The sequence below is a fragment of the Chenopodium quinoa genome, unplaced genomic scaffold (assembly GCF_001683475.1).
Source record: "Chenopodium quinoa cultivar QQ74 unplaced genomic scaffold, ASM168347v1, whole genome shotgun sequence".
In the NCBI taxonomy this organism is placed as follows: domain Eukaryota; kingdom Viridiplantae; phylum Streptophyta; class Magnoliopsida; order Caryophyllales; family Amaranthaceae; genus Chenopodium; species Chenopodium quinoa.
Window position 1 is genome coordinate 7,170,794 of NW_018743252.1, and position 17,102 is coordinate 7,187,895.

Genomic DNA, 17,102 nt, shown 5'->3' on the forward strand with positions numbered 1-17,102 from the left:
CTGGGCCATTAGGACGACTGAAAAAGGGGCGACTGGAGAAACTCCATTCCTCCTAACTTATGGTGCAGAAGCTGTTCTTCCAATAGAACACTACGAGCCGACTCTTCGAGTAATGCTATATGACGAAGAGGCAAACTGGAAAGCTATGCGCCTGGCATTAGACTCACTTCCTGAAAAGAGGGGCAATGCTGTTTTGCGCCATGAGATCTATCGCCTGAGAATGACTAGATCATACAACAAAAAAGTACACAGGCGTCCACTCAAAGTAGGGGACTTTGTACTTAGAAAAATGGAAGCAGTTGGTAGGGCTAATGAGTCTGGCAAACTAACTCCCAACTGGGAAGGACCCTACCGAATCTATGAGGAAGTCAGGGACGGTACCTACCGTCTGGAAACACCAGACGGACAACCGTTGCCTCGAACTTGGAATGTAGATAACCTTAAAAAATATTTCTTCTGAATGATGTAAAGTAAAGAGCTACTTAATAAAGTTTGCACTTACTATTCAATTTTGTATTATGAGGGGCATGCCGTCTGTACCTTTACAGTCGGCTACTCTCCATTGAGTTTTTCACTCTATCTTCAGAGGGGCATGCCGTCTGTTCCTTTACAGTCGGCTATTCTCCATTGAGTATTTTACTCACAATACTTAGCTAAAAAGATTAGGGCCTGGCCGACCCTGCGCCTAACAGGCGGCTACCCTTCTTTTACTTAGCACCTACGTTCACCAAGAACTTACCAAGGCCACCGGCCGAATGATCAGACCAGGCGCCAAGCCAACTGATCAAATCTACAAAACTAATTCGACCTGTCCCAACATCATAGCAGGCGTCCGACGGCATCCCTCCGGATGAAATTCGTCGCAGAGAGCAGCTCCCTTTTGGGTGGAACATTGTTCTATAAACTAATTACACGGCACCTATACGACTGTCCCCAAGGGCAACCACGTAGCCGTTTTTGAGACAAGGATAACTCTATCACTAACCAAACCAGTGGTAGCAGTTGACATCTGAGTCAGATGACCGCCTGTATTACTTGGGATAAATGCAGGGGGTACCTATTGAGTTAATAGCCAACAAACATTGGCGAATCAAGGGGTCTAGCCGGCCTACGCCGCCTGGTACCTCTACTTCTCAAACAAAAGTGACGGCGACTGAGTAACTCCAAAGTTAACTCATAGTCCCTCCTTCAAATTGGGTATGGAATCTAAAAGTTTGAGTCGTCCGCCTGTTTTAAACAAACAAGGGAACTCGAACCCCTATTCCTACTGGATAACCTATTGAGTTATTAGCCAGCAAACATTGGTGAATCAAGGGGTCTAGCCGGCCTACGCCGCCTGATACCTCTACTACTCAATCAAGATTGTGACGAAGACTAAGTAACTCCTATGTTAACTTAATAGTCACTCAAACTTAGTATGGAGCCTAAAAGGTATGAGTCGTCCACTTGTTTTTAATAAACAAAGGCTCTCAACCAATACTCTTGCTAGGTTAACAAATAACGAGTTAAAAGCCAACATTGGCAATAAAGGGAAACAACCGGTACCCGCCGCTTGTTTTCCTACTTAATTCCTTGGCTACTAGGTAATTCTATTTACTTGGTCAAATTGAATTGAGTTCGAATACCGATTGATTATATGGCCGACTGATCATGCGTTGGATTTGAGCGGAGTCTTCCACCATCTCCCGGACGAGCTCTTGTTTCTCTTGCTCGGCCTTATCCGAGAGCTCTTGGGTAAGACTCTTCTCTTGGTTCACCAGGCGCTCTTTTACGTTGGCCAAAGATTTCTCCATGGCTTCGTAAGAGTGCATTTTTTGGCGAAGAGGTTTCAGCTCGGCTTTAAGGTTGGTGACGGTCCCCTCCAGCTCGTCAACCTTCTTTTGGGCCGCCTCTAGCTGAGCCCGAACAGCGGCGGTCGCCTGCGCCTGATAATAAAGAAGATCAATGGTCAGTACTTCATTTTGGGCAATTTGAAACATTGCCTTATCACAGCTGGAGGCGGCCATAGCCTTTGCGGCCTTTACCTCTTTGTTTTTCCGATCAATTGGCTTGCGAAGGCTGTTGACTCGGAGCAGGGCCTAAGTACAAAGAAAAACAGGCGTCAGTTTCCAGATAAAAAGTTAACAGGCGTCCTAGAACTCAAAAGCTCAAAAATATACTAAGTATACCTCAGCAAGGACCCCTGAAATTCCATCAAGGTCAAGGGTGCCGGCACCCCTGACCGCCTCCCTGTCAGATGGAGGAACTACTTTAACCATTGACTTGGCTACCTCAACCAAGTCAAGTCCCTGGGGGCCGGCTGCATTAAGTAAAAGGATAAAACAAGTTAGACCTAATCAAGAAGGAAGCAAGGGTAAGCTTTACAATTGAGTGTCCATACATCTAGGCGGCCCCGCCTGGGTTTTTGAAGAAGTGGCCGGCTGCTTCTCAGCCGCCACTGTTTTCCTGGAAGACCCAGGAGAGCTTGCAACAGTCGTCCTCCGGGCCTTGGGGTCCGGCTGTTGCGAGGAAGAAGCCCTTGGAGTGCCAGACTGAAAACAAAAAGAGTTAGTATATGCATAAGACAATTAAAAGGGGAAAAGTCTTCAAAGCTTACCAAGGGTGCCTCCTTGTTGGGGGAGTCGGCATACGACTACTTCATTAGCGAGACCCGCAGCATGGCCGCCGCAGTCTTAGATGCTGTTATTTTACTCATGGCGTCAGCTGCAAGAAATAAGCAGCAAAGTTAGTAAAAATCCCAAGTAAACAAGGCGTGAAAACACAGAGTATTCGTCAGGCCGGCTACCTCTAGAGCACCGACTGCCGAGGCCACAGGCGGCCAAAAAGTACTCGTCATAGAGCCACTTGAAGCTCGGGACGCAGTTTAGGGGTACTTGCTCTCGTACCCCTGAAGTAGAGTTCACCCTAGTCTCTACTTTGAAGAGTCCTTTGTCTAGGATCTCTTTTTTAGCCTTTGGGGGAACAGGCGGCATGCTGCGGCCGCCTGCGAGAAGAGGCGGATCCCTATTCCACTTGTTAAAGCGTTTGTTCAGCTCCGTGTCTGAACCCTCGATAATAAGGAAGGTGTTCCGCCAATCCTTCCATTTGTTTGCCTTACCTCTAGTCATGAGGTAACCCCTATGGCTTGTTAATTGATACCAGCCGGTACCTCCCGACTTAGGGGTCCGGCTGAGATAGTTCATATGGGCGAAAGCCTCAAAGCTTGGCTCCACCCCGTTCAGTTCGCACCCGGCCACATAGCCGAGTACGTTTACCCAAGAGTTGGGGGCTAACTGCCATAACCCCAGATCATACCCATCTAAAATCCGCTGAACAGCCGGATGTAATGGGAAGCGTAGTCCAGCTTTGATGGCCGCCACATAGCAGCCAAAGCAGCCGTCACCATAGCTGGTACCAGCCGGCCAGACGACAGTATCTTCTGGATCCGGCACAAACAGTAAAAACTCCGGGCCCATTTTATGGTTAGCAATAAAGCTCGCCACGTTGTCTTGCATGGTTGCGATCCGGCCCCGGGGTACCCTGCAGTAGTAGGGGGCGTTTTCCTCTCTGTAAGAGGCGGACGGCTCCGCCCAATTGTCCCCCTTCTCAACTGCATGAGAACGTCTCGCCTCTTGTAGGCGGCTATGTTTTTCTTCTGAGCCAGGAGAACTGTGGCCAGAAGAACTGGACTCAGACTCGTCCTCTGACGAGTCCGAGGAGGACGACTCCTCCCCTTTCCTAGAGGGGCCCGCCTCCTCTCCCTTAGAAGGAGCAGAAGGAAAATTAGACATGTCCACGGTAAGATGGGAAGGGAACACCTTGGCCCCTCTCTCAGAACTGTCGGCTTGACAGTCGCCTCGTTCTACATCTGGCGCCTGGTCAGATGTTTCACTAAGGAGCACCCTTTGGGAGGAGCCGTCTGAGTTTGATATCATAGCAGTCTTTTTTGTTCTGGCCATCACGTTCTGCATAGACACAGATACAGTCGGACTTTGTATAAAGGGCAAAGATGGGTCCAGAAAAGGGCAGGCGGCACTCCTAGTCCTAGATTCAGCCGTCCCCGGTGACCGGCTGATCACTAACTTAGGGCGTGTCGTGTGCTTCCATGGTGCCATTTCAAAAAATAAAAAGAAAATTAAGAGTAAGAGAACTAAGTTACCTGAACGAGTGACGGTTGATGAAGTCCTGAAAGTTCGGGTCAGTCGGCTTGTCAGAACAGGCGGTAGGCAGAAAAAGTCCGAAATGTCAGAGCAAGTTCAGGGGTCCGAATGTTCTCGCAAAGTTCTCAAATGTGAAAATGACCGAAGTCAGCATTTCCTTTTATAGGCAAAGTGAGAAGGCGAAGGGTCGCTTCCAAATTCAAAATTTGGGCGGGAAAATCTCTCGGCCGTTTGCAAGGTGACACCTGTAACAGGCCGTCGCCTGTCACCGTGCGACACCTGTCACAGGCGACACGTGACCAGTCACATGCCACCTGTGAGGGGCAAATGATTAGGGGATTTTTATCCACCAATCACCGTCTGACAAGTGGACCAACCAGGTTCCGCCACGTGTCCTTCACTAAGGCCAACAGGAGCCTGCCACGTGTCAGTCACAGATACGTCCTCTACGGACCACTTAAGACACGCCACGTGTCCGCCCATGCCAAACGGGAAAACCGGCCATCAAGGCCCAGTCCAGTCTAGAGGCCCGGTCAGCCCTAGGTTTACCTTAAACCTAGAGAGTTGCACGCTTCTCAAGGCTATAAATACTCGATTAATCCTCATTAATCAGGGAATCAAAGAATCAAGAGATCAAGCAGAGAAGAACAGAGTTATTAACAACCGGCTAACCTCGCTAACGACGCAGATTACCAACACCAAGCACTCTCACCTGGAGAGATCTCATTACTTTAATTTCTGTATTAATTACTCCTTAATCAGGTACTAACTTGACCGTTGGAGGCGGAGCTCTCAGGAGTCTCCGTTATTTTGCAGGTACAGGCGTCCGGTTCCAGTCTCGGAATTGTAACTCTCCCGCAGGACATCAGAAAACCCCGAAACAATACTTGTGGGTGCTTATGATAGTATGGGTAACCTAGAAGAGCGTGTCACCTCGTTTAGAAACCTGATGTACCTACAAAGTAGGGATGTTCAAAAATACCCAACCCGAGTGACCCGACTCGTTGACCCGATGACTCGGTGAAAATAGTCGGGTATTTTTTCAAAAAAAAAATCTTATTTTTTGGTCGGGTACCTGCCCCAAAAATATGTGCTGTTGTCGGGTCGGGTCATGGGCCGAACTGTGTAGCTCAGGGGTACCCAAAATACCCGTTAAGGGTGTTTGGTTTTTTTTTTTTTTTTCTTTTTTCTGGAATCTTCAATAGGTGTTTTTACTTTTAGGGTTTATAGGTTAGTGTCTTTTCACATTTCACCTTCTCTTGTATCCTAGCCAGCCGTTTCCTCTCTTCTCTCTCTCTATGGTTTTCCTCTAAATCTCTATCTCTATCTCTCTCTTTCGCTAGTTTTCCTCTTAATATCTAATCTCCATATATGTATTCATCTTTTATTTTCCAATGAGATATCCCTCTTATTTTTAGTAGATCTAGTGGATCGATATTTATTTACATATTTGGGTCTAATTTTGTTCGAATTATGGAGGAGGTGGGTGGTTTGATTTTGTGAGGGGGTCTTCATTATCTGAGGCCTTGTTTAGTTCACCTTATTTTTACAAATTTCAGAAAAAATAAGTTCAGAACAGATCAGATCAGAAAAAATAAGTTCAAATCAGATCAGATCAGAAAAAATAAGTTCAGATCAGATCAGAAAATATAAGTTCAGATCAGATCAGATCAGAAAAAATAAGTTCAGATCAGATCAAACCAGAAAAAATAAGTTTAGATTAGATCAAACCAGAAAAAATAAGTTCAGATCAGATCAGAAAAGTTCAGATAAAATACAAATTATTATTATTATTATTATTATTATTATTATTATTATTATTATTATTATTATTATTATTATTATTATTATTATTATTATTATTTTATAAGTGATTATATATTGCACATGCATAAAATAATATAATGACAATGCAAGATAATAATAATGTTTCTTAATACCTTGAAATATGGCCAATATTTTGTGTTGTCACCTATTTTTTTTGGCACCTCGCTCAAACTTTGGTATGGTCTTATGATCTCGGCAGACAAATGAACCATTGCTTGCAGTACTTGTTTAAAGTACAACCCAATTGTTGCAATAGAGTGCTGAAATCGACCGGCAGCACCACGATAAGAACTGCCTTTAGCCATGATATATAAAAATATTCCTAATTGCTCAGCCACATATATGTAATGACCATCCGATAATAAATTTTTATTTTTCATGCAAGTAACAAGATCCACAAATATGTTTCTATCTAATCTCAATTGTTCTTTGCATAAATTAGGATGGGCATGTAGTAGTCTGTTTATGTATTCGCTACCTGATTCTCCGCCTAACCTTAAAGACAATCTCTCAATTGGTGTAAGAAGTCTCTTAAGATCCTCCAATGCGATAATTATGAAGCACAATGGAAGTGTGTTATCCATTCTACAACATAAATCAACAAAATACCAACATTATTCAATTTCTAAAATAAAATCAACAATGAAATTTAAAATAAAGGCTAAAGCTTCTTAATTAGATCACCTGAAAAGCAATAGCATCATATGAAGCTACTTAAACCTAAAGGTTAGAAAAAATAGTAGCTTCATATGTGGAACCTTAATTAAAACTAGAACAACATCAAATAACTAACAAAGAACATATGAAACTGCAAAATAAGTCATAGGAAAACATAAGACAAAATTAACTCCGAATACTCATCACCCCAAAAAACCTAATTAAGGACCACCCAATGATGGATCTTGAAATGTTGTCTTCAAATACATGATCTTCTGATCATCAGTTCAGAGACCTAAGAAGAAATCTGCATTATCGCCATGATGAAGAAAATTCATACATTGGTAAATAAATCCTTCTCCTTGTTGAACAATAGCCTCAATATTGTATAGAGCTTCTGAGACATCTTTATACTTATTACCACTCCCTTACTTACAATTAGTTTCAATAGACATTTTCAACAACTCTGTACAAGAGTCAATGTTACTACTCTTGTTTTTTTTAAGTTTACTAGTACACCCATCACTCTTACGTTTCCACAACGAGGTACTTTTAGGAGGTGAAATGCTTTGTGCATCATACGAATTATTTATTCCCCTACTCATTTCCATATCTACTGTATTTTCATCACTGTCCCCAGACCTTTCCTCATTTTCTTTACCAATTTGTTCCCCACCTAATCCTGGAAAAAAACTCCATTTACTAGTAGCAAAAGACCCTGAAAAAAGTGCTCGTAGCTTCTCTAGATGAGGCAATGGTCTCCTTAGGAATCTCGCTGGTAGAGTCTTTTTCTTTATCAACAAAAAAAAAAAAAAAAGTTCAGTAGAGGAACAAATGAATAAAAAAACACTTAAACACCCTAAACAAGTTAAATATAAAAGCTTAAATAAAAAAAGGAAAATGAAATCTAATAATCCCACCTTTGCTCCATCTTCCAGAAACAATCTCACCTTTTGAAATTTTAAAAACAATTCCATTAACAATAATGATATTATTATTATTATTATTAAATATTTAATAATAACAATAATAATAATAATAATAATAATAATAATTAAACATTAATATTGATTAACATTAAAAGTAGAATATTGAAATAATTAAAATAAGTTCAAATCAAAAAAATAAGTTCAAATCAGATCAGATCAGAAAAAATAAGTTCAGAACAGATCAGATCAGAAAAAATAAGTTCAGATCAGATTAGATCAGAAAAAATAAGTTCAGATTATATCAGATCAGAAAATATAAGTTCAGATCAGATCAGATCAGAAAAAATAAGTTTAGATCAGATCAGAAAATATAAGTTCAGATCAGATCAGATCAGAAAAAAAAAAATTAAATCAGAACAGATCAGCTTAAATTAGGTGAACTAAACAAGGCCTGAGTTATAATTGAGGAAAGGAGGTGATTGATTGTGGGTTTTCAAATTTTGGGCGAGAATCGTGATTTCGTGGTGCCTTTGTAGTTCCAAATTTGCAATTGACTCCACTGCAAGAGAAAAAGGAAGGAAGATGGTGGTCTAGTGGATGATGTTTTTCATGATAATTGTTGATGATGATGTAAAATCAGTTGAATAGCTAACTAACGAAATCTATTTTTTTATTTTTATTTATATTTTTATTAAATGTTTAATGTAATAAAGATTAATTTATAATTTTTTAGTAGTATTAACTTCTTCTAATTGTGTGTACTTTTAGTTGTGCTTGACTTCTAATAGTATGAACTTTGGGTAGTAGATTTTATATTGTTTATCATTTTTCATTTTTTGGGGGCAAATATTGTCATATCAGATCCGGGTATCCGTGACCCGACCCGAGAAATTCGGGTACCCGAATCCCGAGTACCCGGATTTCTCAGGTCGGGACATGGGCCGACTTTCAAATTACCTGAGGATCCGGGTACCTGAGTTTTCAGGTACCCGAAAACGCGGTTACCCGGATATGAACACCCTTACAACAAAGTGATGATTATGCCACCTGGTACAAATACTTTCCGACCATCCTCAAGGGTGTGGCACAAGACTGGTTCAACAGTCTGCCGGTCGGATGCATCAATCGTTTTACAACTCTAAGTCTATTATTTGTTGGAAACTTCTCCTACAACATTCCACCCCGGAAGACTAGTCTTAACTTGGCGACCATCGTCCAAAGAAAGATAGAGGGGTTGCGTTCGTACATCCAGAGGTTCAGGAGAAAGCTCGCATTCAAAATCTGCCGGATGAAATGCCTACTTGGAGTTCCTTCGAGGTTTAAGGCATAATGGTTTCAAGTTTGACTTGGTTAGGAAAAAGATTCGGACATACGCAGGCGTTCTGTGGGAGGCCGAATCATATATTTAGGCAACTGATTTTTGTTCTCTTACAAAATCAGAGAGACGACCAAGAGGACCGAGAAGAAACAATCTTCTTAGCAAGACTCGGCTAGCAAAAAGAAGGAAGGAAGCAACAAAAGAAAAGAAGTCTGGGTGGTCGACTGCCAACAGACAAAATCAAAGAAAGCCAAGACGTACGAGCCTCAGTTCGAGTACAACAAGGATTGTTATTAAATTTTGATGGAAATTAAAGACAAGTTCGAGTTCGAGAAGTCTCAGCCTTTGAGAGGAGAAACAAGAACAAGTACTGTCAGTACCACAAAGACGCGGGGCATGACACGAACGACTGCAACAATTTGAAGAGTATGCTGGATAAGTTAGCCTAAAAGGGCATGCTCAACTCGTACGTTCTAAATTTCAAGTTCACCTACTCTTGGACAGACAACAAATCCGAGAAAAAGAAAACAAAGAAAAAGATATTGATGCAAACAACATAGACTTAGGGTTTGTGGTCGTTATATCAGGCGGCTTTGCTGTAGGCCGCCTTACCATGAAGGGAATCAAGCAGGATGCTTGGAATTTTGAAAATGTAATGCACACTTAAGGGGTAAAGGCCGAGCCCTTTCTAGAAGTGACGGCCTGCGAGACGGACTGAGGCAATATCAAAGCCCCTCACAAAGACCCCATGGTGTTCATCTTGAAAGTCGCCAATTAAAAGGTTGGACGAGTGCTAATAAACACAGGCAGCTTGTCCGACATAATTAGTTTAGCTTGTCTGAAGAATTTGAATTTTCCAGAGGGCGCCCTGAAAGATATCTACCACTCGTTGGTTGGGTTTGGTGGCAGTATCATTCACCCGGTCGGACAGATAGACCTGCTCGTCCGATTTGGGGAAAAGTGGGAAGGGACATGGTCGTTCACTTCCTAGTTGTTAAAGAGTTTACGGGCTTCAATGTTATCATCGACCGCCCAACTTTGACAATCAGCTAAGGCAGTAATTGTCCCTCATTTGATGCTGATGAAGTTTGAGCGGTCAGACGGAAAGATAGGTTCCATTCAGGGAAATAAAAAATGGCAAAAGAATGCAATCAGTTGGCTTTGAAGCCAATAGCGCGCGGACATGGGAAAGCGACCGAGCGAAATTCCGAAGAAAGGTCACTCCAAGCATACCAGATCGTTCAGAAGTTCAAGTCGATAAAAAAAGAGCAAGCATAGCAGCTAATTTAATGACCATCGGCCGGCCAGAAGAGTTGAGGCCACAGCCGGCCGGCGATCATACGGACATAGTGCTTGACCCAGTCCAACCTGATAGGACGGTCAAAGTGGGCACTATGGCCATGGGCTTGCTTGGAGATGACTTGGTAAATTAGTTAAGAGAATTTAGAGATGTGCTTGCTTTCGAAGTTCATGAGATGACGGGTATCAGCCCAGACTTAGCTGTTCATAAGCTGGCTATGAATCCGGCTGTAAAGCCTGTTCGGCAGAAAAAGAAAAACCATGGTGAAGAAAGGAATCAGGCGGGCGCAGCTTAAGACAAAAAGCTGCTGGACGCCGGTTTCATTCGGCAATATCACTATCCTGATTGGGTAGCAAATGTGGTTCTTATGAAGAAGCCGAATGGAACTTAGAGAATGTGCGTAGACTACACCGACCTCAACAAGGCATGCCCTAAGGATAGCTTTCCTTCGCCTAAAACTGATCGTTTGGTTGATTCAACGGTCGGGCATGTCCTAATGAGCTTTATGGACGCATACTGCGGATTCCACCAGATTCCTTTGTGGGAAGAAGATCAAGAGAAAATAGTGTTTGTGACCGAGTAAGGGTTATATTGCTACAAGGTTATGCCATTCGGCCTGAAGAATGCCCCTGCCATATTTCAGAGACTTGTGAATACGGTCTTCAGAGATCAGATTGGCCGGAACATGGAAGCTTATATAGATGATATGATTGTTAAATCAAAGAGGCCGGTCGACCATCTGAAGGACCTCCGAAAAACATTTACCGAACTCAGGCGGCATAAGATGATGTTAAATCTAAAGAAGTGTGTCTTTGGTGTTGAGTCCGGCAAATTTCTCGGATTTTTTATTGATCAGTGCGACATTGAGGCTAACCCTGAGAATATTTAGGCGGTCTTAGACATGAAATCGCCCAGAACTATAAAATAAGTTCAAAGGCTGACAAGCTGTTTAGCTGCACTCGGACGATTTCTGTCAAGATCAGGGGATAATTCCGTTATTTTTTCCAAACTATCAAGAAGAAAGCAATGTTCGAGTGGACAGTGGAGGCTGAGGAAGCCTCAGTACAGTTGATAAACATTTGCATACCATTCCTTGGCCCGTGAGTCCACTCAAAGACGAGAAACTATATATATATATATCTTGTAATTTCAGATCATTCATTAAGTGTCGTCCTGCTTGCTGAAAGGGACGGCCATCAGATCCTTGTGTATTTCATCAGCTATATTCTACACAATGCCAAGCTTAAGTATCCACCCAATGAAAAGTTCGGCTTGGGATTGTTCATGGCATTAAAGAAGCTAAGGCCATACTTTCTTGCTCACTCGATTGTGGTCTACACGGACAAACAGTTGAAGAAGACGTTCACAACATTTTTGCAGTTGTTTGTAATTTTTTCGGCTTTTAACTAATTTTTTTTTTCATTTATACGCGTTGATTTTATTTGCTTATGGATGAAAATTTGTCATCAAAAACTATTTTGTGAGTAAATTATACTATTGTTGGATCTTTTGTGTAAATATTTGTTCAATATTATTGATAATTGTTGATTTTATTGGGGTTTTTGGTTAGTTGATACATTATATTTTTTTCAATTTTGTATATTGCATTAATGCCTACCAGGTGTTTGATGAAATGCTCAATAAAGTTTGAGTGCTCTTTTCAGTTTTTATCCTGTCTTCCTCCCTTTTCATTCTATCTCGCATATAGTTTGCTTAATTTATTGATTCAATAATTGTGATTCAGGGAAAAAAGTTCAATACCTTTTGCATGATTAGTTATTAGCTAATAGTGATCATCAATTTAGTATATAGCTAACTTGTTTCTATGGTATTATAATGATCGTATGTTACTCAATCAAGTAAAATTTTTCATATATTAATAGCAAAAACTTCCTCTTATATAAGTAGTTGCATTTTCAAGTGATTCCTTTCTACTAGGTATCAAACAAAACAAAGGGAGTAAAATTTAACCAATTCTTTTTCATGGTTAAACCAAACAAATAAAAAGGTAATAGTTAAATGATTTCTTCCGCCCTCTTATTTGTTTCCTTTCCACTCCGTTTCCATTATCCAAACCAAACGCTCCCTAAACCTGCATTTCTATTTGCCTTCATTTCATTATTCTCTTATAGCCACCTCTTTTGTAAATAAATTTGCATTGAAACCCACATCATCGTGTCAAGCCAACATAATCATACCCTCCGGAGAAGTCATACTTTGCAGGTCTCTAAATGAGGATATTCCTATTAACATAGATGGAATTGAGTTATAGCTAATCTTATCTAGCTTAACTTGACTGACTTTGATGTCATTATGGGGATGGATTTGCTTAGCAAGCACAAAGCTAAGATTGAGTGTCATAACAAAAAAGTATCTCTTAGTGGGGGAAAAGAGGAATAAGATCTCATATTAAGGGAGACGTTTTTAAGCCTGAAATCAAAATTGTCCACTATATATATCGTGTGGAATTTTATTGAATTCATTTCAATGTCAACTTTTAGAATATCAAATTTTATAATCTTTACATAAATAGATATGAATATATTTATATTTTATGACGTGCCTTGATCTGAAGATCGTGAAAAGTCAGATGGTGCAAACATAAAGGAAAGAGTTGGATGGAATACTTTATTTACATCTATTTTATTTTTCCACTTATCTATTTATTTTACACTCTTATTACTTTAGCCACCTTTTTTCTTACACCCACTTACGACACTAATACTTTTTTTTAATCTATGGGCAAAGAGTAAATGTTAAAATTATTTAGAGACAAAATTTTACTAATCGATTCGATATTCGTCTCAAAGGTAACATAAGTAGTACGCTAATTAGAAAATTTATTTGTAACATTGTTGTTTTGACAAGGTAATACCAATACCAATCCCTTAGAAAACAGCAAACTAAAAGAAGACTAACCATCCAAGGAGTAGCTCAATTTCCACCGTTGTACCAGTATAAACCCTTTATGGCACCAAAGTTTACAATTTATTGGAGAACAAATACCTAAAAAAAACAGACTAAACACTTGAAAACTAAGTTGGCCAACTGCCATTTCACACTTAAGTAACAACCACTCTAACAATGCTTAACCTTGTCTCACTCAATACTATTTTCAGAATCTTCCTGATACTGTAATCTGCTAGATCTTTTTTTTTTCTTGTTTTGACAAAATTCACCTAATAAAGGAAACCTTAAAGAAATGGACATAATTTTATGCATGCTTGGTTAGAAAGAACACCAACCATTAAACAATGCTGTATGTATATAAAACACTACTTCTTCAATTACTTATTGTATGCATCTTAAGTACTCCGTATACGATATATACTGACAACATAAACGAATTTATGGCATTCCTACTTAGATTGGCATTTGCTTTCTTGGTGGCTATAGGCCTATTAGAGTTAACAATTTTTGCCGCGACACCAACTGATGGGGAGGAGCTGGTTACATTTATCTTCGGCGATTCCTTGACTGAAGTTGGCAATAACAATTACTTGCAATACTCTCTAGCCAAGTCCAACTACCCTTGGTATGGTATTGATTACGAGGGTGGCCAGGCAACTGGAAGGTTCACCAATGGAAGAACCATTGGCGACATAATATGTAATATACTTAACAAAAGCTCAATTCATGATATAACTTTGATGTCTGTTTGACTAATATTTACATAATATTTAGATGATTGATTAACTGGTGCCTTTTTTTTTTTTTCTGATGGTGTATGTAGCTGAGAAACTCGGAATCCAATCACCACCACCATATCTTTCCCTATCTCCAAACGACGATAAATTGCTCAAAGGAGTGAATTATGCTTCTGGAGGAGCAGGAATTCTCAATGATACTGGCGTTTACTTCGTAAGAACCCACTGCTTTTATGCAGCTTGTTAAGATATTCTTCGTAATTTACTTTATAAATTATGTTGTTTATTTTTTTGTTCAGATACAAAGATTAACATTTGATGATCAAATCAATGCCTTTGGGAACACGACATTAGCCATCAAATCTAAGATAGGAGAAGCAGCTGCAAATAAGCTCTTAAACAAAGCCGTTTACTTTGTTGGAATAGGTAAAAGATCGAAATCACTCCTTGTTCACTGAGGTCAGTCACAGTTTATATACAAGCGAAACGCAAACAAACTGATGTTAATGCTTTGTGAAATTTCACAGGAAGCAATGATTATGTCAACAATTACTTGCAACCATTCATGGTGGCAGGACAGCAATACTCCCATGATGAGTTTGTGGAGCTCTTAATCGCTACGTTAGGGAGCCAACTAACGGTAATCACTCTCTCCTTCAGCTATAAAATTCAGTATCATCAATCGAGTATAAGTTATATAACCAGTAAAATTTAGTTCCCATATCAAATACTCGGTATAAGTCTACTGGAAACTTTTTTTTTTAAGTATGATCGCTGACAGTAGCTTAACATGGCTTACTATCAGACCCTCCATCAACTGGGCGCTCGAAGAGTAATCTTCCATGGACTCGGCCCCTTGGGCTGCATCCCCTCGCAGAGGGTGAAGTCAAAGCAAGGAACATGCCTAACCCAAGTGAACAAATGGGTACAGCAGTTTAATAGTAAAGTGCAAAATTTAGTCCTGAGTTTGAACCAACACCTCAACGATGCACAATTTGGATTTGCTGATACTTACCAAGACGTGCAAGAACTCATCACAACCCCACAAGCTTATGGTAAACTTGACTAGTCAAGTACTCTTTTAGTCCTAAATCTAACAATTACCATATCGAATTTGCACTAAACCATCGTTCTGGGTCATTTTCTAGGTTTCAAGGTATCGAATACATCGTGCTGTAATGTGGATACATCGATTGGGGGACTATGCTTGCCGAACTCCAAAGTGTGCAAAAACAGGAAGGACTACGTCTTTTGGGATGCTTTCCATCCCTCAGACGCTGCCAATGCTGTACTAGCTAATAAGCTCTTCACAAGTCTATTTCCGAATGCTCCAAAGAACGAAACACCACCTCCTGAAACAACACCTTCAGCAAGGAAGGCGCTTCGACAACCATGATCCGCTATAAGTCTATAACTACTGACAGAAGAGCATTACTATGTCCACTTAATAGAACACAAACAGAGAAGAGATGAACACTCTAATCACTTTTCGTGCAAACAATTACCAATTTCTTATGTGTCATTGCCAATGTAATTCTATACATATTTTGTTAACCACATTAAGAATGCTTATATATTTTGATATATACCATATTTTAGCTATAAAATCTCCGCTTCTCTCAAATTATTTCAATCAATTAATTAGCCATTCGCCTAAACTTATGTCAATCACAAATATCATCAATTATATAATCTACCTCCCAAAATCAAGCATTATACGGTATAATTCCCCAATTTGAGAAAAACCTTTTGGCTTTAACTTAACTTAGAGGTGTGTAACCAAATAATACCAAGATTACTTATATTACTGGTGTTCTGTGCTTCTGTTTATCCGAATGTAACTAGATAATATCAACCTTAATCTTAATTATGCTCAAGGAGTAATATAAGTTACATTTTTGGAATTAGATTAAGCCATTAAGATAGAGATATCAATTCGGCCTATTCGGGTCACTAAGCCAGATTCAATCGAGGCTAATCACGCTTGAGTCAATGAGTCAAGTGGTTAATTTCCGATGGAGTCAATTTTTGAAACTGAATAATTTTTAACACAGAATTAAATACCGTTGATCAACACCCCTAACCAAAATTAATAATTACGACGATAATGTAATTTAAACTAGTAAATCAAATAACTAAATTCAAAGAGAATTAAAATTTAAAATCACTCAACTAATTTCATAAACAAGGTTTGAATCAAAGTTGCTCTCAGACATGGGCCAAGGTTTTCCACATATTAGCATTTCTCCGAAAGGCAACAAACCAATCAACAGAAATTTCAACCCCAAAAATATGATTAATTTCTCAGAAATCCCTTCCTCTTTACTCTAAAATAAGCCAGAAAAATAAATTTCTCACTAATTTTAGAGAAAAAAATCATCAAGAATAACAAAGAAATCAAGCATATTTTATAGATCAAAATTTCAAGATCAGAAATCACCAAACAAATACTACGCTTCCTTCGGTGTGGTTAAAGCATTGATTGAATCATCATCGAGCAAAATAATTTCATTAAAAAACTAACTACAAAATTAAAATTTGAAAAAAAAAAATTTAATAAAAAATGTAGAACCTACGAGAAAGTTGCAAAAGAATCCCATGAAAAAAAGGGAATCGCACGTCCAGAGGTACAATGGATGTTGCATCTCTTTGTAATTTCTCTGTTGATTTAATTAAGCAGAGAAAATCATAGTCGAAGATGCAGTGATTCATAGTATTTCATATAATTAGAGATGATAAGTTTGAGAGAATAAAACTAAGGAATGATTAATTAGAGAGGTTTGGATGAGGGGAGGAAGTATGCGGCGAAGAAAGTTGCTGGGTTTGGAAAAATTTATATACTAGTAGATACCACTGATAGAGAAGCCCACTAGGGTTTGGAAAAATTTCATTGGCGGGTCGATTTAGATCAATGAAAACAATTAATGGGTCGGTCAGATTCGGATTAATTTAGGTCGGGTTGACATAGAGTTCTAACCGAGTTTTGTCAGGTTGTATACCAGGTTTTGTTTTATATCAATTAGATGAAGCCCTTGCGATACACGGTTTGTTTGTATTTTTACAACAAAATATTTTTGGTATTTATGTGATAAAATTTGTTTGTTTTATATTTAGATAAAATTCATAATTTCAAAAGATAATATTTTATACTTTGTATTTAATTAATTTAAACTTCAAAATTTCATTCGCCAATGTTGCTTATGCGACATTTGAATTAATTTAAAATGTGAATTTTCATCTCATTCGTTATATATTAAAATAAAATTCCTAATTTCAAAAGATAAT

General features: G+C 39.3%; 1 protein-coding gene across 1 annotated transcript; it reads left to right on the forward strand.

Moving 5' to 3' along the window:
* Nucleotides 1–13,449: 13,449 nt before the first annotated feature.
* On the forward strand, nucleotides 13,450–15,441 carry LOC110735138 (GDSL esterase/lipase At5g37690-like). Its single transcript, XM_021915296.1, has 6 exons — nucleotides 13,450–13,779; nucleotides 13,904–14,031; nucleotides 14,117–14,243; nucleotides 14,345–14,457; nucleotides 14,623–14,872; nucleotides 14,966–15,441. The coding sequence occupies exons 1-6, from the start codon at nucleotides 13,521–13,523 to the stop codon at nucleotides 15,211–15,213; spliced, it is 1,125 nt and encodes a 374-aa protein (XP_021770988.1). The 5' UTR covers nucleotides 13,450–13,520; the 3' UTR covers nucleotides 15,214–15,441.
* Nucleotides 15,442–17,102: the final 1,661 nt, after the last annotated feature.

Coding starts and splice junctions, on each gene's coding strand:
- LOC110735138 (XM_021915296.1), top strand. CDS start 13,521: ATGGCATTCCTACTTAGATTGGCATTTGCTTTCTTGGTGGCTATAGGC. Junction 13,780..13,903: donor AACCATTGGCGACATAATAT/GTAATATACTTA, acceptor TGGTGTATGTAG/CTGAGAAACTCGGAATCCAA. Junction 14,032..14,116: donor ATGATACTGGCGTTTACTTC/GTAAGAACCCAC, acceptor TTTTTTGTTCAG/ATACAAAGATTAACATTTGA.